The sequence below is a fragment of the Neoarius graeffei genome, chromosome 17 (assembly GCF_027579695.1).
Source record: "Neoarius graeffei isolate fNeoGra1 chromosome 17, fNeoGra1.pri, whole genome shotgun sequence".
Taxonomy (NCBI): Eukaryota; Metazoa; Chordata; class Actinopteri; order Siluriformes; family Ariidae; genus Neoarius; species Neoarius graeffei.
In genome coordinates, this window is record NC_083585.1 from 38,576,433 (window position 1) to 38,603,816 (window position 27,384).

Consider the following 27,384-nt stretch of genomic DNA (forward strand, 5'->3'; position numbering starts at 1 on the left):
TGACATGGGGAGCTTGTACATCTGGGAAAGCGTCAATAATGCTGAATGATCCTGTATACCCAGGCTTTGGAGCAACAGGCTTCCATCCAGACATCTTTTTCAGGAAAGCCTTGCTTATTTCATTAAGACAATACCAAACCACATTCTGCACCTATTACAACTGCATGGCTCCGTAGTAAAAGAGTCCGGGTGCTAAACTTGCCTGCCTGCAGTCCAGACTTCTCTCACCTTGAAAACATTTGGTGCATTATGAAGCGCAAAATACAACAAAGGAGACCCTGAAATGTTGAGCAGCTGAAATTGTATGTATTTATTGGGCTCATCAGTTCCCAAACATTTACAGAGTGTTATTAAAAGTAAAGGTGACGCAACACTGAGGTAAATATGCCTATGTCGTACCTATTTTGAAGTGTTGCTTGCATCAAATTCAAAAGGAGTGTGTGTGTGTGTGTGTGTATATATATATATATATATATATATATATATATATATATATATATATATATAAGCAATAAAAATTTCTTAGTTTCATCATTTGATATGTTGTCTTTGTCTTTGTATGATTTTGCAATGAAATATATAGGTTTTTCATGATTTGCAAATCATCATATTGTTTTTATTTACATTTTACACAGCATTCCAACTTTTTTGGAATTGGGGTTGTATATATTTACATTTTTGTAATATCTTCATCCCTGACCTTTGTTTCCCTCAATTACTATGAATTTGATTTGCTGTGGGCCATCTGTCATGTCAGAATTGCTGCTGGTTCATCCAAAAATACAACAGAGGGTGGCATAGACTGTGAATATGTGATCTGGTGTATGCTGCATCTTACAGTGGTTGAATTATGGTCTCAGACCTGCATGACTGTAGATCAGTACTAAACATGCCAGCAAGTGTGAGCAATCTGTAGCAGGCCTTAAGAGATACACCAGGGAGATGTTGTTTGTTGAATGCGGGAGTTAAGCATGAGATGCATGCTGGGGCACTGGAGTTTAGAGAAGCGAGGCACTCCTGTGAATTATTCAGAAACCTAGTGCACACAAAGCCATAACCTTGTTTCTTATAATACCTGAACTTTTTCTCTAGATGTACTGTACTTCTGTAATTTCATCATTTTGCTGTAATACAATAATTTGAAAGCGCAAATATATTTAGGGTCAAGGACATCTATCTTTTCATCACAATATCATGTTTATGTGTAGAGGTGAGTTTGGGGGTGATTATACTGAGACAGCTTTAAAAATGACTAAAAGAGTGTGAGAGGGAGCCTTAAAGTGCATATCACGGGTAAATTCAGGGGCAAGATCAATGTAATTCTCCTATTTTATATTAAACTTTGGTCAAATATCTGTCACATTTTGCATCTTGTGCAATTTTTTTACCTTGCGCAATACCAGAAAAATTCAGTCGAAATCAAGCCATTTGAGGCGAATTGGTCCGCCTCTGAAAAAACTTGGCATTTGGATTTCCCGGGAAACATTGATTTTCGTGATGTCGCGTGCGGGACGCCTCCCTCTGAATCCTACGCCAGCGCTGGTTTGTTTATGAGAAAACGACCTGGTGGTTGTCTGCCGCGCACATGAATGAAATTGATACCTCGATTGTTACACGTGAGACATCCCGCACCCCATCGGGATCTTCCGGATCAGTCTCAGCAGATTCCGTGAAAATTGTCTAATCTTATTGATTTTCCATCAAATTATGGCCTTTTGGATCAGCTATGGTTCAAAAACACATGGCCAATCAACATAATGATTGTTGCTTTGTGCAAGGAAAAAAGTAGGGTATCCTCCCTCTGAATCCTACGTCAGCGCTGGTTTGTTTATGAGAAAACGACCTGGTGGTTTTCTGCAAATTTCTTCAACGTTATCATGTAATTATTAAAATGGTTAACAGATGTATTGTAGGAGGGTGTAGCAACACCAATCATGATGGGATTAGTACTCATCGTTTCCCAAAAGACCGGACAATGAGAGAGAAATGGGAGCGCTTGGTCTACACAGGCTGTGCACTGAAACCGTGCAAAGCTCGCGCAGCCTGCTGGCGCTTCCGCAGGTGACGTCACGAATCTGGCTCCAGACTCACTTGGGATTTTTCCAGACGTGTTTTGTTATTTTATTTTTTTCTGCTGTAGACAGATGGCCTTGTGCAAAATTACCCTTCTGGATGAGTGTGTAAAGGGACATACTTTCATATAAAAATACAAAAACGAAATTGGTCCAGCATATGCACTTTAAACCAGCCCTGATCCTGGATTAACACTTTTAAACTGCTTGCTATTTTGTCAAATGCATTTAAAACATGTGTGCTATTTAACACTGTTCAGGAACTACTTTATTCTTTTGTGGAACCAGACTCTATGCTGGGAACACTGGGCCTACTTATACTGTAAGCCAGTCCATTGCAGGTCAATATATACACACACACACACACACACACACCACAACAGTCAGTCATTTCTCTCTTTTATTGTCTTGCTTTCTTTCAGAGAATTAAATTGTCTTTTTTTTTAAATACTAACATGTTTTTTAGGAATATTATACACATTATTGCAGATACTGTAGCTGATAATTGACAGGGGATATATATATATTTTTTTCTATTCGGTATTATTACAGGATGTCCTGTAGCTCCTGGGCCGGAACTCGTTGTTGAGTATCGCGTGTAGCACAGGGACGAATATCTGTGATGCTCAAAACAGCTTCCTGATAGTTGACGTGGTTTGTTTATAATGGCAGATACAAAAGTGGAAATTTCACCTGACAGTTCGAGTCTGATCCCAAACAGCGGCAATGTTTCCTCTCAGACTAATAACCCGCTGTCGAGAAAGCTTAATAAGATTTTGGAGACCAGGCTGGATAATGACAAGGTGAGAGAAATTAATTTAGAGCTTACATGCTAGTTGGCTAACTAGCAGATGTGAAACTAATGGGTTGTTTTACAATCAGGGTACGCAAGCTAAAAATCATATTTAACACTTATTATCTTACATATAACACTTATTATATCAAAAGGCTTGACTAAATAAACTTGGTTGTTTATTGTAGCCCTGTGATAGCTCTATTTACCATGCAAAAAAAAAAAAAAATGGTGATAACGTTATTTTTGGTGAATGTATGGCAATATATGTCATATTTAGCAAAATTACTCGTGTCATTTAGAAAAAGTGCTTTTTTTGACCACAGGTAGCTCCAAAAGGGATGCACTTAAATCATTCTTTATACCATAAAACACATATTTGGTTCCATATCATTGGAAACATAGTTAAGTTTTAATGTTGAATGCCAGTAAGTTTTCAGACTATTTTGATCAAATTAGTATGTAATTGTGCAAAAAAAAGTCCTCTCCGAGACAGCTAATTTTTCAATATAAAATAACATAGATCTAAAATGATTATTTTCATCCTAAAATGTGGTCAAGATATTGGGACATAAATATTAGAGACAACTAACACAAAGCTTACAGCCTTATATTTCAAAGCACTATGGAAGTAGTGGATTCTGAATTGTCAAAAAAAAATGTCCTCTCTCGGAGAGGACAGTTATTTTGACGTAAGGTCACAAATGTTTAGGAGACCCATGCATAAATCATTTTTAATATGGATATATAAATGGGTAAGGACTACTTTGCTAAGATAAAAAATAGTTCCTACTACTGCTACTTATTCAGGGGACATGAATTTTGTATTGTCAATTTAAAGAAATAGGTGACACTCAAATGGACAAGGCTGTGCAAGGTCTGCAGACTACACAAGAAAAAAAACCCTAAATAGTTCATGAACATGCTATAACATTAGGTGAATGTTATGGACTACTAACAATTTCTTAACTGTTGGAATTTTATTTCTATCAGCTATTTTTTGACAAGGAGTCTTTGATAACATTTTTGCTACTTTTCTTTATCTTTTCGCAGATTACACAAAACTACCATACACATATGTCAAAAAATGACCTGAAATCTGTTCTTTAACTTGTCCTTCACTTAAAAACTGGTACAAGAACCAGTTTGAATCAATTTGAATTTTGGACTTTTGTGAGACAAACATTGTACCCTGATTGTAAAACAACCCTAATGTACTCATTCAGATTTAAAGTCATGTGTATGACACTGTTACTGATGCAATAATCAGAAGTGCAGAGGAGTGAATTTTGTCACTAACTGACAAGATACATGCTGTCTTAATACATATTAAAGAAATATAACTTAAACAGTCAGCTAGCTTAATCCATAGCTCACCAGAACTAGCTATGAATGCAAAGTTAACAAGATTTCTAAAAGATTTAGAAATGTCTCCTCATGACTGTTTATATGTTGGCTGTTTATATCATGTTATCTCTCTGTCTTTCAAATAATACTTACATTTAAAGCAAGTGAAATAATAATAAACAGTAAGTAATAAATGATTACCAGTCTAAAGTTTGCCCACACCTTCTAATTCAATGTTTTTTCTTTATTTTTATCAATTAAAAGACACTTCATGTCTTAAAGTAATGATGGATGTCATTTCTCTTTACTGAGTTGAGCGGCTCGCGACGTAATATGGATTACAGTTGTGAAATAGGGCTATTTAATGTATTTTTATTATTTACTGTTTGATCTCAAACATGTTAAGAAGGCAAGAAATTGCACTAATTAGTGGTTAGCACTGTCATCTCACAGCAAGAAGGTTCTGGGTTCGAGCCCAGTGGCTGACAGGGGCCTTTCTGTGAGGAGTTTGCATGTTCTCCCCGTGTCTGCGTGGGTTTCCTCCGGGTGCTCTGTTTTCCCCCACAGTCCAAAGACATGCAGTTAGGTTAACATGGGATGGCCTTGAGCGAAGCACCTAACTCCCGGGTGCTGTTAGCATGGCTGCCCACCTCTGGGTATGCCTGTGTTCACTGCTAAAGGCAGAGAGGAATTTCACAAGTGTTTCAGGCAGGGCTTTGAACCAGAATTTTTTTTCCTGTTAGTTCGTTCCGAACAGAAATGGAATTTTAACGTTTCTGGTTTTGGGTTCCACCATTAAATAGACGTTCCCGAACCGGTTAGAACAAAAAAAATTTCGTTCCCGGAATGGTTAATTACGTTCCCTGTCAGCTGTTTAACAAATGGCTATAAAATTATGTCTCTGTCTCATCCAGCTTAAGCCAAATGTAGGCTAATTCTATTACAACCTTCATTAAATAAGACAAGAAATAATTCAAAACAATTATTATTTCAAATGTTGGTGATTTGGATTCTCAGTATGTCTTCCCATCTACACAAACAGAAAAAGTGCCAAAAATGAAAGATAATTCGTTTAGTGTGTTACCAAAGGCTAGTCAGGCCCTATGCATTGATAGGCTAACAGAGGTTAACGTCATTTAATGTTCGCGAGCCTCTCATTAACGTGGACAAATATATTGATATAGTGTTTGAAATTGACGTTTTTGAATAATGATAGACTGCAATATTTACCTCTTATTTAAGATGTGGAGACGTGATAGTAGTCCACCCTCCCGCTCTCTCCATTCAGTCAGCGAACGTCACACAGGAAGTGAACCCCAGCGGGTCATAGAAACTTGCGCAGGAGAAGAATGACTTTTTTATTTCTAGGCTACGGAAACTTTGAGGAACGAAATAAAAACCGGTATTAACCGGTTACCATTATTTTTAATAAACGTTTCTGTTCCGGAACATAAAAAATAATAAAGTTTCTGGTTTCGTTTCTGTTCCATGTGAAATAGAAAAAGTTCCCGGTTTTCGTTCCTTGAACCGGTTCAAAGCCCTGCTTTCAGGTGTTATTTTGTCCCATTCTTCCTGCAGACAGGTCATAAGGTGTGCAACAGTACAGAGTTGTCTTTCTTTCTTTTTGTTTGTTTGTTTGTTTCAAAATTCACCACACATTCTTTGTTGGGGACAGAAGAAAAGTCCTACTCTTCTCCCACAGCCATGCCTTTGTAATGTGTGCAGAATGTGGTTTTGCATTACCTTGTTGAAATATCCCTGGAAAAGATGTCGTCTTGAAGGCAGCATATGTTGCTCCAAAATCTCAGTATACTTTTCTGCATTAATGCTGCCATCACAGAAGTGTAAGTTATTTTTGCCAAGAGCATTGACAAACCCATACCAGGACAGACCCTGACTTTTGGACTTGTTGCTGGTAACAGTGTGGATGGACCTTTTTGTTTTTGGTCCAGAGCACACAGCATTCACTTCTTACAAAAATGACCTGGAATACTGATTCGTCTGACCACAGTACACATTTCCACTGTGTGATTTGCAGATGTAACTCCATATTGTTGCGCTTGACAAAGATTTGCCAAAGTAATTCCGAGCCCATGTGGTTATATCAGCTATAGATGAATGACAGCTCTTGATGCAGTGCCATCTGAGTGATCGGAGATCACGGGTGTTCGGCTTAGGCTTGTGCCCTTACCCTTTATGCACTGAAATTCCTCCAGATTCCTTGAGTTGTTTAATATGTACCATAGAGGGTGAAATATCCAAATCCCTTCATATCTTTCTTTAAAGAACATTTGTTTTTAAACATTTCAATAATTTTCTCATTCATCTGTTGACAAAGTGGAGATCCTCAGCCCACATTTTCTTCTCAAAGACTAGGCCTTTCCTGGATGCTGATTTTGTACCAAATCATGATTACAATCACCTGTTTATCACGTTTCAAATTATTATTTAATTGTTTTACCCCATTACTAGCCCTAAATCGCCACTGTCCCATTTTTTTTGGAATGTGTTACAGGCCTGAAACACAGGAATGGATGTAGTTTAACGAATTAATTGAAGTTGACCAACAAAACATGAAATATCTTGGGTTTATACCGTCAATGATGAAATACAAGTCAAAGAAAACTTAGAAATCGCTGCTTTCTTTTTTTATTTGCATTTTCCATACCGTCCCAACTTTTTCTGTGAGGTTGTAGTATTATTATTATTATTATTACTATTATTATTATTATAATAACTACAATTATTATCAGTATTACTTGGAGTTGATTGGAGATATTAACAATTTTGTACCAAATATATTAATCTAATATTTGAATTTTATTTTGAATAACAGAGGAAAAACTGAAGGAATATGCAGTGCCTTGCAAAAGTATTCATCCCCCTTGGTGTTTGTCCTGTTTTGTTGCACTACAAGCTGGAATTAAAATGGGTTATTTGGAGGGTTAACACCATTTGATTTGCACAAAATGCCTACCATGCACCTTGTTTTTTTTTTATTGTGACACAAGCAATAATTAAGATGAAAAAACAGAAATCTGGAATGTGCATAAGTATTCCCCCACCCCCCAAAGTCAATACTTTTATAGCTCCACCTTTTGCTGCAATTACAGCTGCAAGTCTCTTGGGGTGTGTCTCCATTAACTTAGCACATCTAGCCACTGGGATTTTTCTCCATTCCTCAAGGCAAAACTGCTGCAACTCCTTCAAGTTAGATGGGTTGCGTTGGTGTACAGCAATCTTCAAGTTATACCACAGATTCTCAATTGGATTGAGCTCTGGGCTTTGACTCGGCCTTTCCAAGACATTTAAATGTTTCCCTTTAAACCACTCCAGTGTAGCTTTAGCAGTATGATTAGGGCCATTGTCCTGCTGGAACGTGAATCTTCATCCCAGTCTCAAACCTCTGGCTGACTCAAACAGGTTTTCCTTCAGAATTGCCCTGTATTTAGTGCCATCCATCTTTCCTTCAGTCCTGACCAGCTTTCCTGTTCCTGCCGATGAAAAAACATCCCCACAGCATGATGCTGCCACCACCAGGCTTCATTGTAGGAATGGTGTTCTCAGGGTTTGCGCCACACATGGCATTTCCCATGATGGCCAAAAAGTTCAATTTTTGTCTCATTTGACCAGAGAATCTTCCGTGTTTGGGGAGTCTGCCACATGCTGTTGGGCAAACTCCAAATGTGATTAAAAAAAAAAAAAAAAAAAGACTTTTTCTGGCCACTCTTCCATAAAGCCCCGCTCTGTGGAGTGTATGGCTTAAAGTGGTCCTATAAACAGATACTCCCATCTCCGCTGTGGATCTTTGCAGCTCCTTCATTGTTATCTTTGATGTCTTTGTTGCATCTCTGATTAATGCCCTCCTTGCCCGGTCTGTGAGTTTTGGTGGGTGGCCTTCTCTTGTCAGGTTTGTAGTGGTGCCATTTTCTTTCCATTTTGCTATAATGGATTTAATGGTGCTCCCTGGGATATTCAAAGTTTGGGATATTTTTTTATAACCCAACCCTGATCTATACTTCTCCACAACTTTGTCTCTGACCTGTTTGGAGGCTCCTTGGTTTTCATGTTGCTTGCTTAGCTGTGTTGCAGAGTCAGGGTCCTTCCAGAACAGGTTGATTTATACAGACATCATGTGACAGATCATGTGACACTTTGATTGCACACAAGTGGCTCTTAAATCAACTAATTATGTGACTTATGAAGTGAATTGGTTGGGTCAGCTCTTATTTAGGGATTTCATACGAAAGGGGGTGAATACCTATGCACACTCCAGATTTCTGTTTTATTTTCATCTTCATTATTGTTTGTGTCACAATAAAACAAAAATGTGCACCTTTAAAGTGGTCGGCATGTTGTGTCAATCAAATGGTGATAAGCCTCCAAATAATCCATTTTAATTCCAGCTTGTAATGCAACAAAACAGGACAAACACCAAGGGGGATGAATACTTTTGCAAGGCACTGTACCTAGTCTTTGTATTGCACTTTATTTTATAGTATTTATAGCTTAATTTTTCCTTTAATATAGTCAGTCATTTTCATTGTAAGGTTTTTTCTTCTTATGATGATGAAAGCTGCTTTTTGGTGAATAATAAACTTCAACTTGACCATCTTTTCTTCACTGTTAGGAGATGCTGGAGGCTTTAAAGTCTCTGTCAGTTTTCTTCACTGAAAACAGTCTTCGCACACGGAGAAACCTGCGAGGGGACATCGAGCGGCGCAGTTTATCCATCAATGAAGAATTTGTGCGGATATTTAAAGATGTGAAGGAGGTATGCTGTGTTTAACCTGGTCTCTGACTGATTTTGCAATAATCCTGAGAACATTTTTTTTTTTTCACTAAATACATGTTTAAGCGTCCCTTACGTTACAGCTTTATTTTATTTATTTAGGAACTGGAGAGTATACATGAAGATGTCCAAGCCATGAGCACCTGTTGTGAAGAAATGACCAATAGATTAAAGGTATCCTGTTCTCTTTGTTTTTTTTTTAATCTGCAGCAGTCGAACTCAGTAACTTGCACTGCTGTGTTGCGTTGTGGTTATCCTGCTTTGCTCTGTGGTGTAGTTCGCAAAATTAAGTTCTATTCTTCTCAACAGGCAGCCAAGGAACAAACTCAGGACTTGATTTTGAAAACCAACAAACTACAAGGAGAAAAGTAAGTTGAATTAAAAATGCAAAACGTGCTGAAATTATAGAGGAGCAGACTCCCACATAAAAAGTCTGACAGTTTTTTCTTTATATACACTACTGTTCAAAAGTTTGGGGTCACCCAGACAATTTTGTGTTTTCCATGAAAAGTCACACTTTTATTTCCCACCATAAGTTGTAAAATGAATAGAAAATATAGTCAAGACATTTTTCTGGCCATTTTGAGCATTTAATCGACCCCACAAATGTGATGCTCCAGAAACTCAATCTGCTCAAAGGAAGGTCAGTTTTATAGCTTCTCTAAAGAGCTCAACTGTTTTCAGCTGTGCTAACATGATTGTACAAGGGTTTTCTAATCATCCATTAGCCTTCTGAGGCAATGAGCAAACACATTGTACCATTAGAACACTGGAGTGAGAGTTGCTGGAAATGGGCCTCTATACACCTATGGAGATATTGCACCAAAAGCCAGACATTTGCAGCTAGAATAGTCATTTACCACATTAGCAATGTATAGAGTGGATTTCTGATTAGTTTAAAGTGATCTTCATTGAAAAGAACAGTGCTTTTCTTTCAAAAATAAGGACATTTCAAAGTGACCCCAAACTTTTGAACGGTAGTGTACTGTAGGTATTGTTATTGTTCCTGGTTCGTATGTAGAAACATTATGTCCTGCTGCATTTTGCCAAACCTTCCGGGCCGTCGTGATTTCCGGTTTGTCTGTAACATGACAAGCTGCTTTTCAGCCTTATTAATGTCAGGAGAAAGTGAGGGAGCGACTGTTTTAAAGTTGTCTTATGTGAAAGCAGGAACTAACTTGTTTTGTGGACGTTTCCACAACATTGAAAGTTTTGACATGTCATTCTTTAGAAGGTTGTAATCATTGGCAGATTGTTATAGTAAAATAAACAAAAATATATCAATAAACCCTGTAACACTCACATTGTGCCACCCCTTTGTTGATGATTTTCCTATTTAAATTCCTTGCCGGGGTGGCACGGTGGTGTAGTGGTTAGCGCTGTCGCCTCACAGCAAGAAGGTCCGGGTTCGAGCCCCGGGGCTGGCGAGGGCCTTTCTGTGTGGAGTTTGCATGTTCTCCCTGTGTCTACGTGGGTTTCCTCCGGGTGCTCCGGTTTCCCCCACAGTCCAAAGACATGCAGGTTAGGTTAACTGGTGACTCTAAATTGACCGTAGGTGTGAATGTGAGTGTGAATGGTTGTCTGTGTCTATGTGTCAGCCCTGTGATGACCTGGCGACTTGTCCAGGGTGTACCCCGCCTTTCGCCCGTAGTCAGCTGGGATAGGCTCCAGCTTGCCTGTGACCCTGTAGAAGGATAAAGCGGCTAGAGATAATGAGATGAGATGAATTCCTTGCCTTTTTTGGGTGCAAAATAGACCTATGTTGATAAATCCTACATCTGTACATTTTTGGTAAAGCCAATACATCTGTATTGTGCCTCGTTCAAAAAAAACCCAAAACAAAAACAACTGTTATGCTTGGACTGAAATCCTCAGGGATGCTGGTAAGAATAAAATTCCACTCCTTTCTGTTATGGAAGGCCATGCATAAAAAAACATTTGCTTCTTGGCAGCTAGGAACAGCACGTTTAGCCATCGCAACCCCCCTCAAAACTAAACCGCTCCAGTAGCTGTGCTTCAGAGGTTCATATGCAGATTTGTCAAAACGTTCACATCAGAACCATGAAGAATTCTGAATGCACAAGTTTCTGTCATCTACAGTTACAAGTCGCATCAATTACAGGCCAAACATTTACATACACCTAGGCTAAAGCTATTCAGTCTCCGTTTTTGACATCTCCAAAAAATTAAGTCACCACACATTTAATTTGGCAAGTCAACTATTATTGGGCAGGGGTTCTCAACCTTTTCTGCTTTAAGGCCCACCTATTCATACTTGTAACGAGTCGGGGCCCATTTAAAAAAGATCCCCAGTTATTTTGGCTCATCTATTCTATTAGTCTCAAATAAATCTATTGTAAAGTGTATTAATGGAATGTAATATCACGCTCTGTTACAGATGAGAGCCCAGGAATTAAATAAATGCAATAAAAACTGTTTTTAATTGTAGGTATTATATTTAAAACTGTATGGATGTGCCAGAAGCCAACATAAAACCATGCATGCAGGGCATTCTCAGCCAAAAGGGATTAATGATCCAAAAGTGGAGTCTGGTCCATTAACACAAGAATTTGCCATGTTTGTGTTCAGCAAACAAGCAAGTTATTAAAACCAAGAAGTACACTCAAAAGAAGTGGATATAGAAACCACTCAGTGGGGTAGATCCTTACATGCTAACAAAGAAGGATTTTTCCTATTTGGAAAATTATCCATCCGTTGAGTTCCCCGACATCTCAAACTACCTTGTGCTGTAGACATCGTTCTACATGGACACACAGATGAAAACCTGGAAGAGCATGGAGGTGTACAACTTTTTATATGTGGCTGGGTTAAAGGTCTGGGGATCAAGATAGACAGTAGATGGATCTAAGTGCAGGAAGAGTGTTTATTAGCAGGTGTGATATTTACACAAATGAAAGCAAAGCAGAGTATTTAAACAGCGTTATAAACATGGCTAGAAACAAACATGACCGTGACGATGATAATACTTCACAAAGCCTCTGAAAACAGCATCCGTATCTGTGCATGCTGATTGTGCTCAAATCAGTATCAGGTGTTTCCCATAATGACCGGCCACACGAGCTGCGCTACACTCAAATGTGCAAAGGCATGACAGTCAAGTGTTCACCTGCTGTGTGACCACAACTTTTAGCTCACGTGTATATCGCCATGCATCACCACCAGAATGCCTCATTTTCAACGATTAACCCATTGCAAAGCATCGCGAGCTGGAGTGTGACCGTAGCTTAATGAGGCGGATGTGAGATCAGATGCAATTCATTAATTGCACCCTACTACGAGTAAAGATTAGTTTCAACTTGGGGGGGAAAAATGTGGCCCACTAGATGGCACTATGGGCTGCAGTGGTTGAGAAACACTGAACTAGGGCATCTACTTTGTTCAAATTAGAGGTAATTTTAAAATGCTTGCTTAGAGACTTATTTATTTCAGATTTAATTCACCATATCAGAAATCCACTGGGTCAAATGTTTACACGCACCAAGCTAACAGTCTCTTTAAAACAGTCTGGAAGATTCCAGAAATTCCGAGCCTTTTAGCAGTTTCTGACTTCCCAATTGTCATATACCCCTTTTCCACCAAATCAGTTCCAGGGCTGGTTCGGGGCCAGTGGTGGTGCTGGTTCACAACTCGTTCAACTTGCGAACCAGCTGAGAACCAGTTTGCTTTTCCATAGCTCGGGGTGCTAAGGGGAGCCACATCATTACATCACTGTATACGTCAGTTACGTCGCTGCGTTTGCATAAACCTTGGCGCGAACATCGAAGCAACAACAACACGGAAAAGAAGAAGCAACAACAATAATGGATGACTGCTGCTTTACTGCATCCATGATATCTCGTCGCTTATTTAAAAATGGCGCCCTCTCGCGGTCTTGCTATCATTGTTAGTCTTAACAACTCCACCCCCCCCCCCCCCCCCCCCCCCCCCCCCCCGATGTAAGCAGTTCTTTCCTCTGGCCCAGCAAAGAGCTGGTGCTACCCTGGAACCAGTTTTTCTGGCCCAGAGCCAGTTCTTTGTCAGTGGAAACAGAAAACCCGGTTCCAAACTAAGCACTGGCCCCGAACCAGCCCTGGAACTGATTTGGTGGAAAAGGGGTAACATTGAGTTAATTGGGAGTACACCTGTGGCTGGAAAAAAGCCCACCTTTAGAGATGTTGTTTTTGTTTGTTTTTGCCCTTGATATCACTGGAAAATCCAAACAACTCAGTCAAGACCTGTGAACTCAAACTCTGGCCCTCCACAAGTTTGGTTCCTCCTAAGGAGCAATTTTCAAACAACTGAAGGTACAGCAAGTATCTGTACAAACTATTGTTTGCAAATATAAAAATCCCACTCAGACAAGGCATAATTCAGGAAAGAAATACAAAATTAACTCCCTGGGATGAACTCTGGCTTGAAAAGTTCAATTGAACCCTGAGACAACAATAAAGGAATTGGTGAAGGAGCTGGAGGCACCAAGTACCAAATTCTGTAAATCCACCATTAAGAGAGTCCCAGGTCTCCATGACCTGTAAGATTGCAAAGAAGCAGCTCCTGTTCTAAGACTGGCATTTAAAAAAAAAAAGACTTAAGTTGGCAGGTGATCACCAGGATGCAGAAGCCTTTTGGAGGCGTATTCTCTGATCAGATGAAACAAAAGTGTTTAGCCATAATGATCAGCGATACGTATGGAGGAAGAAGGATGAGACTTTTAATCTGAAAGACACCATCCCAAATGTGAAGCATGAGGGTGGAAGCATCATATTAAGGGGGTGCTGTACTGGAAAAGGGATTGGTGCACTTCAGAGGAAGGAGGATTATCAAGAAATACTGAAGCAAAACCGAGACATCAGCCAGAAAATTAAAACTTGATGGCAACTGGGTCAGAACAATGATCTTGGTGTATGTAATGCCTCTAAACCCCACTTTTTTCCTTGTACAAAAGCAGTCATTATGTTGCTTGACCATGTGTTTTCGAGCCATAGCCGATCCAAAAGGTTATAAACATGGAAAATCAGTAAGATCAGCCAATTTTCACGGAATCTGCCAAGACTGAACCGGAAGATCCCGAAGGGGTGCGTGACGTCACACGTGTAACAATGCAGGTATCAATTTCGTTCCCGTGCGCACCAGTGGTTAGACCAGTCTCAATATGAAATTGCGTTTTGGAGAGAATTCTGGTAGTGATTAGGATTCTTATATGTTGGATGAAGGGGCTGATGATTATCAAGGATATTCCAGAGTAAAAGGTTATCTGTTCAAGCCCCCAAGACAAGAAACTGCCAGTTCATGACAGTCTTCCTCTGTAGCACGTGCGAGATAGATAGATAGACAGATAGAGATGTGCAGAATGCAGTGGTTACCTTTCATCATGTTTTCCTGAACAAAACTAAAAACAAATCGAGTCTTGCAATATTGCAATCTGAGAGTATTTAACACATTTCAGTTAATAATTAATGATTGTGCGCGTGCATTTTTCTTCCTGTTAAAGTGCATCAGATATGATAAGATTGCATGTTGTGAGCGTGTAAATGTTGCTCATAATCCTGCGTCTGGTGCATTCTGTGTGTGTGTGTGTGTGTGTGTGAGTGTGTGTGTGAGAGAGAGAGAGAGAGATAATATGGGAATCGACAAACTGTCCAAATGTCAGATCAAATGGCATTTATTAAATAAATGGGTTTCTTTTTGCTCCAGTAATTCCCATGTGGTCGTTCTGGTGGTGATGAACGCTTGATGAATCAGTTATTATTATTAGGCGACACGAAATCTGCCCGCTTCGTTTGCACAAACCTCACCCACTATCGCTTTAGATTAGTGGGTTTTTTTTTCTTGGAAATTTGTGAACCGACTGTCCTGTTGTATATGGATTTGAACATCCAAACACAACAATAGCACTTTCCCATCATTATTTTTGTAAGATTCCAACAACAATCTCCAACCTCAGTAAGTAAACAAGCACGGAGTCAGATGAACCGAAATGACCCAGTTCCACACATGTCGTGCAAGATTTGCCCTGAGGCAAGGCTGCCTTTTTCCGGGATCCGTGATTAATAGTTTTGTGCTTGATAATAAAAAGATAATTTATATTATTTCCCCCCCGCTTTATTAATTCATTTTGGTCATTACTAATGATGTATATTCATAATAAGGCATTACATACAGTGGGGCAAAAAAGTATTTAGTCAGTCACCAATTGTGCAAGTTCTCCCACTTAAAAAGATGAGAGAGGCCTGTAATTTTCATCATAGGTATACCTCAACTATGAGAGACAGAATGGGGGGAAAGAATCCAGGAAATCACATTGTCTGTCTGATTTTTAAAGAATTTATTTGCAAATTATGGTGGAAAATAAGTATTTGGTCAATAACAGAAGTTCATCTCAGTACTTTGTTATATACCCTTTGTTGGCAATGACAGAGGTCAAACGTTTTCTGTAAGTCTTCACAAGGTTTTCACACACTGTTGCTGGTATTTTGGCCCATTCCTCCATGCAGATCTCCTCTAGAGCAGTGATGTTTTGGGGCTGTCGCTGGGCAACACAGACTTTCAACTCCCTCCAAAGATTTTCTATGGGGTTGAGATCTGGAGACTGGCTAGGCCACTCCAGGACCTTGAAATGCTTCTTACGAAGCCACTCCTTCGTTGCCCGGGCGGTGTGTTTGGGATCATTGTCATGCTGAAAGACCCAGCCACGTTTCATCTTCAATGCCCTTGCTGATGGAAGGAGGTTTTCACTCAAAATCTCACGATACATGGCCCCATTCATTCTTTCCTTTACACGGATCAGTCGTCCTGGTCCCTTTGCAGAAAAACAGCCCCAAAGCATGATGTTTCCACCCCCATGCTTCACAGTAGGTATGGTGTTCTTTGGATGCAACTCAGCATTCTTTCTCCTCCAAACACCACAAGTTGAGATTTTACCAAAAAGTTCTATTTTGGTTTCATCTGACCATATGACATTCTCCCAATCCTCTTCTGGATCATCCAAATGCTCTCTAGCAAGCTTCAGACGGGCCTGGACATGTACTGGCTTAAGCAGGGGGACACATCTGGCACTGCAGGATTTGAGTCCCTGGCGGTGTAGTGTGTTACTGATGGTAGCCTTTGTTACTTTGGTCCCAGCTCTCTGCAGGTCATTCACTAGGTCCCCCCATGTGGTTCTGGGATTTTTGCTCACCGTTCTTGTGATCATTTTGACCCCACGGGGTGAGATCTTGCGTGGAGCCCCAGATCGAGGGAGATTATCAGTGGTCTTGTATGTCTTCCATTTTCTAATAATTGCTCCCACAGTTGATTTATTCACACCAAGCTGCTTACCTATTGCAGATTCAGTCTTCCCAGCCTGGTGCAGGTCTATAATTTTGTTTCTGGTGTCCTTTGACAGCTCTTTGGTCTTGGCCATAGTGGAGTTTGGAGTGTGACTGTTTGAGGTTGTGGACAGGTGTCTTTTATACTGATAACGAGTTCAAACAGGTGCCATTAATACAGGTAATGAGTGGAGGACAGAGGAGCCTCTTAAAGAAGAAGTTACAGATCTGTGAGAGCCAGAAATCTTGCTTGTTTGTAGGTGACCAAATACTTATTTTACCGAGGAATTTACCAATTAATTCATTAAAAATCCTACAATGTGATTTCCTGGATTCTTTCCTCCCATTCTGTCTCTCATAGTTGAAGTGTACCTATGATGAAAATTACAGGCCTCTCTCATCTTTTTAAGTGGGAGAACTTGCACAATTGGTGGCTGACTAAATACTTTTTTGCCCCACTGTACACTTTAAGCATTCTTCCAAAGTTGTAGCAAAATGTCTTCTAGACAACGAGGTGAAAGTACTGGCGTGGCCATCGCAAAGCCCTGAGCTGGATCGCATAAAAAATTTCTGAACTGAATTGAAGAATTAGATCATATATTTAATTTGCAATAGCTGCGCTGGTGCAAATTGTTACCCTCACTCAGGATCGTTCTACTTTCTTCTTAAGTTTTTAGGATGCTATTTCTCCCTTGGTTTTCAACCAATCATCACCAAATTTCACATGCAGAATACCTCTGGGCTGAATTACGTTGCTATGCCTTTTGGTGGAGATCTGGATCACCAATCCAGAATGATCCATGGAAAAACAAATTCTTTTTTTCAATCACTTATAACTGTCAATTTTCATGATTTTTTTAAATTTATTTATTTATTTATTTTGGTCAGGGTGGCGGGGTGCAACTTTTCCTCCCTAAGCGTCATTCTCTGTTTCTTAATAGGGTACGGTGACCAAACGTCCCGGTTTGTAACAGCTAGCGCAAATTACTGTGACTTCAGTCACAGTCTCTATCTAGTTTCCATATACTGTAGCTTTAAGAAGCCTGTCCAGAAACTGCAGCTTTATGAGAAACATTATGACCAATTACCGCTGACCTTTACTTTGCTTCACTTCGCATTCAGCATCAGCGTGATTAGTGGCCGCTTCTTACTGAAGCATGAATGCAGGTTAATAAAAGGTGGACGTTTCTGACTCTTCAGGTGAATTGTAATTCCCTACATTGAACAACTTACCGTTACTGATTCAGTTTCTGCAGTTTGGCAAAAACTTTTTCTCCTGTTACCCATAAACCATTTTGTCCCTCCTCTATTGTGCAGTTTGTCAGATCATTAGTTGGGCTCTGTGCTGCTGCATTGTGTTACATCGGAATGACATATTTTAAAGCGTTCTTAAATTCATAAATAAGTTATCAGTTCAGCTTTTCATGAAGTCTGATGAATGATTCATAAGCTGTCTCCAGGAGTGTTATTCCTGTCGCATTTGAACACCACATATGTAATTAATAGTGTGATATCGCTTGTTCGCTGCTCATTTTGAATTCTACTGATTGCGGCCTACGATAGATATGAGAGACAGCAACGCTCGCCTCTGGGCAATAAGACGAGAGTATGCGGTGCAGTGAGTGATGAATCAACTCTTTGTACAGAGCATTTCAATTGCTTTTCACCACATGCCGATCAGCTTTACAGCCCCTGCTAGTGGCACACAGTTGTTTATAGCCATTGAAGGGATGCCAATAAAACTCATTTGGACATAATTGATTAGAGGGAGAAGTGATCGAGGAGGTGACAGGAACGCTCGGCAGAATGTCTCGCCTGGTGAAACACTGTCGAGAGAGAGAGTGAGAGAGAGATGGATGGATCAGGCAATAGAAAAGTAGAGTGATTTATTCACAGGGGGTTTGATTGTGAGAGTGTGAGTGATAGAACAAGGCTGAAAGTGATGGTATGCAGAAAGTGATTGCTGGAGCTGGGCAGTGCAGGTTGGCTTTGTTTCTGACCTTGTGCAGCGTCGTCTGTTACTGTCACACTGCCACAGCTCTGATGGGCATCTGGTGACTCCATGCCTCAGTAGCACTGACCTCCAGACTATGGTGTGTTTTGAAAAAGGACCATGAATTAAATATACCATTAACCTTACACCTATGTTAATTCATTAGCTATGGGGCTGACCATTTTTTTTTTTAAACTTTCAGTGTGATAATTGATATCAAAGCTCCATGTCTTAACTGATAGCTGATACTGATACAGTACTGATTCTGTCCTGATTTGATACTGACTCAATTCTGATGCAGTGCTGAATCAGTACTGTATTAATCTGGATTTGATGCTCATTTGACACTGATTTCCTTCTGATTCGATACTGATTTGATATGGTTAGTGCTCATTTGATACCAGTGTTGTAGTCGAGTCACTAAACCTCGAGTCCCCAGTGTTCAAGTCCAAGTCATTAAAGAAAATTTCGAGTCGAGTCCACTATTGACCCGAGTCGAGTCCGAGAACAAGACTCCACCCGCACCATTTGACGGTGGCTATTGCTGTCTTTATGTGCAACCGTCTCTGCTACTGTGTTGGACGAACGTTACTGCTCGACTGCCCCATTTTAGTTAATAGACTACAGATAAAAAGCTTGCTCATCACTTAGCAAGCCCCGCCCACTATCAACAGGGCAAATAACATGAGAGAGGGTTAAGGTGGGGTTTACATTAGACCGTATCAGCGGATCATCAGATTAACGTTTTTAAAACGATTCGCGTGCACACAGCAACGCCAATACACGGATACGCTCGGCTCCGCAGGCATCCTGCGCTCCAAATCACTCCGCCCTGAACAGCGAGTGCCCTCTGGAGGGTGCGCACTCCGGCCCTGCGCAGCTCACAGAGCGCGCGAGTGAAGCACACGAGCAGTGATTCGGGACTGAGCCGCTGTGTGTGTGATCTCAGTGCATATCGGGCATGCGTGTGATCTCAGTGCATATCGGGCATGCGCGTCACTTACCACTTGCAAGTGGAAGGATGGCAAGCCTAAAGACAATCATAACTACACAATGGGCAGTATTTGCAGTATTTTCGTACTTTTATACTCTTTAATGAAAGGTGATACAAGGCGGAAGTCCGCGCCGTTTTTCAGCAGTCGCGTCACATGACCAACGCCAGCGAATCAGGAAGGTGGATGTCACAGTGACGTTGTCCAATGACGACGCCAGCTAGAGCTCAGCACAGCGTATCCGCGTATTCTCAATGTTTACACAGCACCGGACCAGACACGATCTGGATTGAATACGTGGACCCTAGCGGATTCCCGTTTCCAGGCGTTTTAATGTAAATGGACAGTGCATTCGTGAAGAAAACGAGACAGATACGGTCTAATGTAAACTTGGCCTAACACTAGCTAGTTCATCGCTCAGCAAGCAAGCCCCGCTATCAACAGAGCAATGAACATAGCGTGTCACTTCCTTCTCTGGGTGGAGTCTTACCAAATGACGATTGAAGTTCAAGGTCATCCCCGTCGTCTCCTCGATAGTTCTTCTACATATGGAACACATAGCAGTGCATTTTTTCCCACTGCACGAGAAGTCTGTATAAGCAAAGCGGACGATCCTACGGGTGGTGTAGTGGTTAGCACTGTCGCCTCACAGCAAGAAGGTCCGGGTTCGAGCCCCAGGGCCGGCGAGGGCCTTTCTGTGCGGAGTTTGCATGTTCTCCCCGTGTCCGTGTGGGTTTCCTCCGGGTGCTCCGGTTTCCCCCACAGTCCAAAGACATGCAGGTTAGGTTAACTGGTGACTCTAAATTGACCGTAGGTGTGAGTGTGAATGGTTGTCTGTGTCTATGTGTCAGCCCTGTGATGACCTGGCGACTTGTCCAGGGTGTACCCCGCCTTTCGCCCGTAGTCAGCTGGGATAGGCTCCAGCTTGCCTGCGACCCTGTAGAACAGGATAAAGCGGCTAGAGATAATGAGATGATGAGATTTCAAAACAAAGTATTTTGTGTGAGTCAGGATAGATAAGTAACGCAAGGCTACGTATGCTGTTATTACATTTGCATGCTGCTTTTGAAGTTTGAAATAAATTTAATACAAATTTTTTTTTTCTTTTTAAATAGTCACCTGTGTGTTTATGCTCAGTGAACATTAGTGGATAATAACCTCCACTTTATCTCAGTTATTATTCACCCATATTCACTTCACCTTCAGCAAATAATTGTTGATTATCACTAAAAGCCTGTTGTAGGTGCCTCAGGCATGACCTGTTTTTGCCAATGCATTATTCGTTATTAATTTTTCATGTACATCAGTAACAGGTTTTATCTATTTAAGCTGTCATGTCAGGTCCTGTCAATAAATGTCTGTGTCATAAAGGGTATTTTTACTTCTTAAGTTCACAAAACTGACAGATGAAGGTCAGTTAGTTGTATTTGAAAAAAAAAATCAGCGAGAATTTAATAATTGTAACAGTCCTTACCCTAGGAGATTGTCTAACCAAGTAACTGAATAATTGCATAGCAGCTGCAGTGTTAAATAAGATTTATTATCGTCCTCATATTATTACACTTCTGTCTTAGACCTTCTGCAGAGCCACAGATGTTGCGGACCTTTTAGGTTTAAAAAATGGAGTGCTATTGTGTATACAAAATCACATTTTGCTTTCTAGTCATGTCTCGATAGAATGCATTAAGAAGCGAGCAGCATTTGTATTATCCAGGGAAAAGTCTACTGAATGAATCTAAATGTTTTATAAATATAGAGTGGACCTGTCGGCGTTGTCATTTTGTCCCCCCGGCCTTTTGGGAGCAACTCCGTCTTAGTGACATTTTCATCACGGAGTCTACAATACGCGAGACCAGATGGGAGCGTCCCTGTCTGTCCAGCTGCTCTGTAACCTTGCCTGAGATCTCGTATATCTCAAAGGGAGAAAGCTGTTGAAGATACAAGACAAGGATACAGGATGTATATTTACTTATTGGGAGAAAAATGACTGAATAGATATATTTTAAAAGGATTTAAAATATTAAACCACAGACTGCTGGTGTCGGCTGTTTTTCATGGATCATTCTGGTTCAGTGATCCAGATCAGCACCAAAAGTCATAGCAACTTAATTCAGCCCAGAGGTATTCTTCATGTGAAATTTTGGTGAGGATTGGTTGAAAATTGAAGGAGAAATAGTGTCCCAAAAATGTTAGGAGGATGATAATAATAATAAAAATAATAATTAATAATAATAATAAAGATCCTGAGTGAGCGTAACAATTTGCACTACCGCTGCTAGTGCAAATTAAAAATTATAGTTTCTTAGCATTTTTTTCCCCCCTCCTCCATTTCATTTTAGTTAGGAGGTGGTGAGACACTAGTGGGAGACTTCCTGTGTACCTGGAGCATTTCAGGCTTAAAAAAATTACCAGCATGTTTCACCTGAAAGCTTCTCAGACAAGCCTGGGCTCAGTGACAAATGAGCATCATGTCTTGATGAGAGAGTGCCTTGTGCCCTCTGTCTCCCTCCCACGTCTTCCCTATCACTCAATGCCGTGGTGTCATTTGTTCTCTAAAGAACACAACAGCCATGCCTAGTGATGAGAGGAAAACAAACCCTGAATAAAGAAGGCTGAGGACAGACAAACACGTAAGCACCTGGTAGCACTGATTGTTCCCCGCCCCTCGCGTTTTCTTCATCTTCGTTTGTTTGCGTACATGTTTGAGCGGAGGTTTCACCGAGAGAAACTTTCATTAGCGGAAATGAGAATTTGTTCATATTATCTCTGAAGCCCAAATTTATAAATCATTATAATTGTTTTTTTCTAATGTAGTGTATGAGCATTTCTTGTAAGTGTTTTTTTAAAAAAAATCATTTACAACTAATGACCTGTGAATAATTATAACCCAATGGTAATATTTAGCAGTTTTTTTTTTAATTGTTAATAAAATATCATCATTGCATGCCTCAAGTAAAGTGAGACACGATTAACTTTATTACTTTTGCTAACTGTGTTGGAGGAGGTTGGGGTGTTTTTTGCCCTGTTTGTTCCCAATGTTACTGAAAAAGTAGTGAATGGATTTTGATGAAATTTGGTGTCCAGCTTTAGTCTTACCCTTGGTTCAAGTGATTTTGATTTTGATATGTGGCTTGGTGGAGGTATATACTCTGAGTGCCCTTCTAGTTTTTGTAATGTAATATGGAAATATTCAGTTTCAGATTACTTACATATACTCGTACAGGTGCAGTGTCCTGCAAAAGTATTCATCCCCCTTGATGTTTGGCTGTTTTGTCGCATTACAAGCTGGAATTAAAATGGATTTTTTGGGGGGTTAGGACCATTTGGGGCGGCACGGTGGTGTAGTGGTTAGCGCTGTCGCCTCACAGCAAGAAGGTTCGGGTTCGAGCCCCGTGGCCGGCGAGGGCCTTTCTGTGCAGAGTTTGCATGTTCTCCCCGTGTCCTCGTGGGTTTCCTCCGGGTGCTCCGGTTTCCCCCACAGTCCAAAGACATGCAGGTTAGGTTAACTGGTGACTCTAAATTGACCGTAGGTGTGAATGTGAGTGTGAATGGTTGTCTGTGTCTATGTGTCAGCCCTGTGATAACCTGGCGACTTGTCCAGGGTGAACCCCGCCTTTCACCCGTAGTCAGCTGGGATAGGCTCCAGCTTGCCTGCGACCCTGTAGAACAGGATAAAGCGGCTACAGATAATGAGGACCATTTGATTTACACAACATGCCTACCACTTTAAAGGTGCACATTATTATTATTATTTTTTTTTATTGTGACACAAACAATAATTAAGATGAACAAACAGAAATCTGGAGTGTGCATAGGTATTCACCCCCCCAAAGTCAATACTTTGTAGAGCCACCTTTTGCTGCAATTACAGCTGCAAGTCTCTTGGGCTATGTCTCTATTAGCTTGGCACATCTAGCCACTGAGATTTTTGCCCATTCCTCAAGGCAAAACTGCTCCAACTGGGATGGATAAATTGATTGATTTTTTTTATAACCCAACCCTGATCTATACTTTTCCACAACTTTGTCTCTGACCTGTTTGGAGGCTCCTTGGTTTTCATGTTGCTTGCTTAGTACAGTAGTGTAGTAGAGTCAGGGTCCTTCCAGAACAGGTTGATTTATACAGACATCATGTGACGCTTTGATTGCGCACAAGTGGATCTTAAAGTGCCATTCCACCATTGGATGTATTCTTTGGCATAAAATACAATATATTTTATGACAACATGACTAGACAGAGAAATCTTTTAGCTTCAAAATGATATATCAAACATAATTTTTTGACAACGACAAGTATATTAATTTTGCGACCAAAGTCACCTACCCTTTTAATTTCCGCGCGGTAGTGAAACGTGATGTCATCGGCAGGTTCCCCTTCTTGTGTACCGCGTCACGTGTGACGTGGCACAGATTATCAGCAATGGCGGATAGAACGCGATTTCCACTTGTCGATTGCTGTGCCGATATTCACCATCGACCGTCTCCTTTGGGCATCACTTGCTATTTTCCTTCGCTTCTTTTCCGAAGCTGACAATCGCGTTCTATCCGCCATTGCTGATAATCTGTGCCACGTCACACGTGACGTGGTACACAAGAAGGGGAACCTGCCGATGACATCACGTTTCACTACCGCGCGGAAATTAAAAGGGTAGGTGACTTTGGTCGCAAAATTAATATACTTGTCGTTGTCAAAAAATTATGTTTGATGTATCATTTTGAAGCTAAAAGATTTCTCTGTCTAGTCATGTTGTCATAAAATATATTGTATTTTATGCCAAAAAAATACATCCAATGGTGGAATGGCACTTTAATCAACTAATTATATGACTTAAGTGAATTGGTTGGACCAGCTCTTATTTAGGGGTTTCATACGAAAGGGGGTGAATACCTATGCACACTCCAGATTTCTGTTTTTTTTTTTTTATCTTAAAAAAAAGCTTGCACCTTTAAAGTGGTAGGCATGCTGTGTAAATGAAATGGTGCTAACCCTCCAACAATCTATTTTAATTTCAGCTTGTAATGCGACAAAACAGGACAAACACCAAGGGGGATGAATACTTTTGCAAGGCACTGTACATTATTGTGGTTTCAAAACTTGCATTTCAAAATAATAAATCACATTACAAAAAAATGATAAATAATTTGTTCTAAAGCATTTAAAAATGACAAGCAGACCAACATGTAGCACCCACTTAACCTTGGACTGACAGGACGATGCGACATACAGTATGGTTTTCTTTGTCGTTTCGGGAAGCACCGACATTGGAAATGTGTTTTTTGTTATAATTCTTAATGAATTACAGCTGCTTCATAATTATTATAAGCATAATTATACTGATTTCATGAATTTGGGTTTCATAGAAAGTGTTAATGAGGAATTTTATGAAGAATACACATTTCTCTTGATAAACCGACCACGCCTTGTTCTCTCGTTACGGTGCGGGAAATGACAGGAAATGGTATACTGAAAAAAATAAATAAATCCAACTTGGGTTTATGCGCCACATAAAATGGAATGCACATAGTCAGAGAAAAGACACTTGAATTGTTCTGTCCCTAAAAAGTGGGTTTACAATCAAGGGACTGACTGTTCAAAGAAACTTTATTTTGTTTTCGAGCATGGGTGACTGCTCGGTACATTTCACAAGGCTCCTCATGTCCCAGTCCTTTGATTGATGCCATGGCCTGAGTCGGATTGAGGATGCATGAGCGAGCAGGCACACTGAAGAGTGAGCACAGGCGGGGAAATGTATTCCCGTATTTTCCCATGACACAAAGCTACACTTTGCATTTGTATCACGATGAGGGAGAGACGGGTATGTGTGGGTTTGTAAATAGAGTTTTGTAAGTTCGGGTTTCGCAGCAGGTCTGGTGCTGTGGCTAAAGCAAGCTGAAGATAAATAAATTTTCCACATTAAAAGCCGTGCTGTGGATACGCGTTGGTGAGATAGCTGGCTTACTGAACACCCGAGAAGACCACTGGTGCATGACTTAATAATAATCATTTAATGAGTTTCCCAAAGACCTTGATAGAGGAGGTTCTCAGTCTTTGTCAGTTCTCAGGGATCTTGTACATGAGGTTGAAATTAATGATTCAACCATGTAAAGAGGTGTGTGTGTCTGTGAGAGAGAGTATAATTGTGATTATTCCATCCATATTCATTGGATATAAGCAGTCGCGTGCTCTGATTAGTTACTCAACTACTAGGATATCGGCTCATATATACCGTGAGTAGAGAAAAACAAAATGGCGGAACGTGTTGCTGAACCAACCGAGGACGAAATAAAAACTCTACTTGAAAGCAAAACCCCAAAAATACAAGAAAGCAACAAAATATGGAAGAAAAGTATTTAATGGTAAGAATTTATTTTTTATTTTTCAAGAATTATCGCATTTTTCATAAATTGTTACTGTCGTTTCATCGGTTTATTTAGATTCTAAGCGTAAATGATTTTGTCAGACGTTTTGTATAAAGTTTTTATTTACTGCATTTGCCAAAAATAAAAATGCTCTTTCCTCAAAAATCCAGTGAATGTAGATAGAATAAAACAGTTATTCCTCTCAATCTCGTCATACATGGCTTATAGCCAGCTACGCGCCTCATCAGTTTAAGCTCATGTACGACTTGATTTTGTGGAATATATAGGGCGGCACGGTGGTGTAGTGGTTAGCACTGTTGCCTCACAACAAGAAGGTCTGGGTTCGAGCCCCGTGGCCGGCGAGGGCCTTTCTGTGTGGAGTTTGCATGTTCTCCCCGTGTCCGCGTGGGTTTCCTCCGGGTGCTCCGGTTTCCCCCACAGTCCAAAGACATGCAGGTTAGGTTAACTGGTGGCTCTAAATTGACCGTAGGTGTGAATGTGAGTGTGAATGGTTGTCTGTGTCTATGTGTCAGCCCTGTGATGACCTGGCGACTTGTCCAGGGTGTACCCCGCCTTTCGCCCGTAGTCAGCTGGGATAGGCTCCAGCTTGCCTGCGACCCTGTAGAACAGGATAAAGCGGCTAGAGATAATGAGAGTGAACTGTTATATAAGTTTATAGCAGAGGATATTTGAATACAAATGCATTATGTGGCATGATCAGGTTTTTTTTTTTTTTTTAAAGATTTTTTTTGGGGGCTTTTTCCACCTTTATTGGATAGGACAGTGTAGAGACAGGAAATGAGCGGGGGAGGGATCGGGAAATGACCCCGGGTCGGAATCGAGCCCGGGTCCTCGGACTTATGGTATGGCGCCCTATCCACCTGAGCCACGACGCCCCCATGATCAGGTTTTTTTATTTTTTTATTTTAATTTTTTTTAAGGGAAGCTTGCCAGAAAAGTTCACAGCGCATCTGGTTGAGACTAGAAATGTCCATGTGGGCCATTTTCAGGGGAATTGTGCTAGCATTCATTTTTATTTTAAATAAAAAAAAAAAAAAACACTGATGCAGATATTTTGAGCACGAAACAGACGTAGAATCAGATGGTCTCGTTATGTTAAAGCCCTGATTTATAGGCAGTCCATCAAAAGCATTGTACTTTAGTCTCTCTGTCCTACATGCAGTCACACCAAATAAATGTACGCTTCCTTTCTATAAAAGCTGTGTTTATAAAGCATTAAATGAAAGTCGGTAACTATGCACATTCATTAAAAGTGTATTGAGTTGTGTGAGTGAATTTATACATTACTCTCACTCTCTCAAGAGACAGGCTTATTAACCTTTTTGTCCTCCTATTATCTTCATTCATAGAAGGTTGAGTTTGATGATTGTCATATTTGGCAGCTTTCATGGGTTGGCTTCTTGATGACTTTATCATCAGTGATTTTTATAGTATGTTGGAGTGCCATTTTTTTTCCCTCTCTCGCTGCACAGGCAAGCAATAACTCGTACGCTAGAATAACAAAAACCAACAATATTTCACTGCAAATTTTCAAGTTATATTAGTCAAACCTGGGGGTAGGTCCATACCTGAGTAATGCTGTGTGTCGGAGCAACAGAGACAAAATAATATCTCATGTCTAGAGTAAAACGCTGAGCTCCGTATCAGAACAGTGAGCTTTATATCCAGGTCTTCATCACTTGTCAAAGTATTATACTCACAAAAACCA

General features: G+C 40.4%; 1 protein-coding gene across 3 annotated transcripts in view; it reads left to right on the forward strand.

Moving 5' to 3' along the window:
- Positions 1–2,702: 2,702 nt before the first annotated feature.
- Positions 2,703–27,384, forward strand: part of cog6 (component of oligomeric golgi complex 6) — a 101,305-nt gene continuing 76,623 nt past the window's right edge. For all 3 annotated transcript variants that reach the window (XM_060944169.1, XM_060944171.1, XM_060944170.1), the window contains exons 1-4: positions 2,703–2,875; positions 8,843–8,986; positions 9,107–9,178; positions 9,314–9,372. In XM_060944169.1, the coding sequence (XP_060800152.1) occupies positions 2,738–2,875; positions 8,843–8,986; positions 9,107–9,178; positions 9,314–9,372 (413 nt within the window). In that variant the 5' untranslated portion in view covers positions 2,703–2,737. The remainder of the gene's footprint in view (positions 2,876–8,842; positions 8,987–9,106; positions 9,179–9,313; positions 9,373–27,384) is intronic.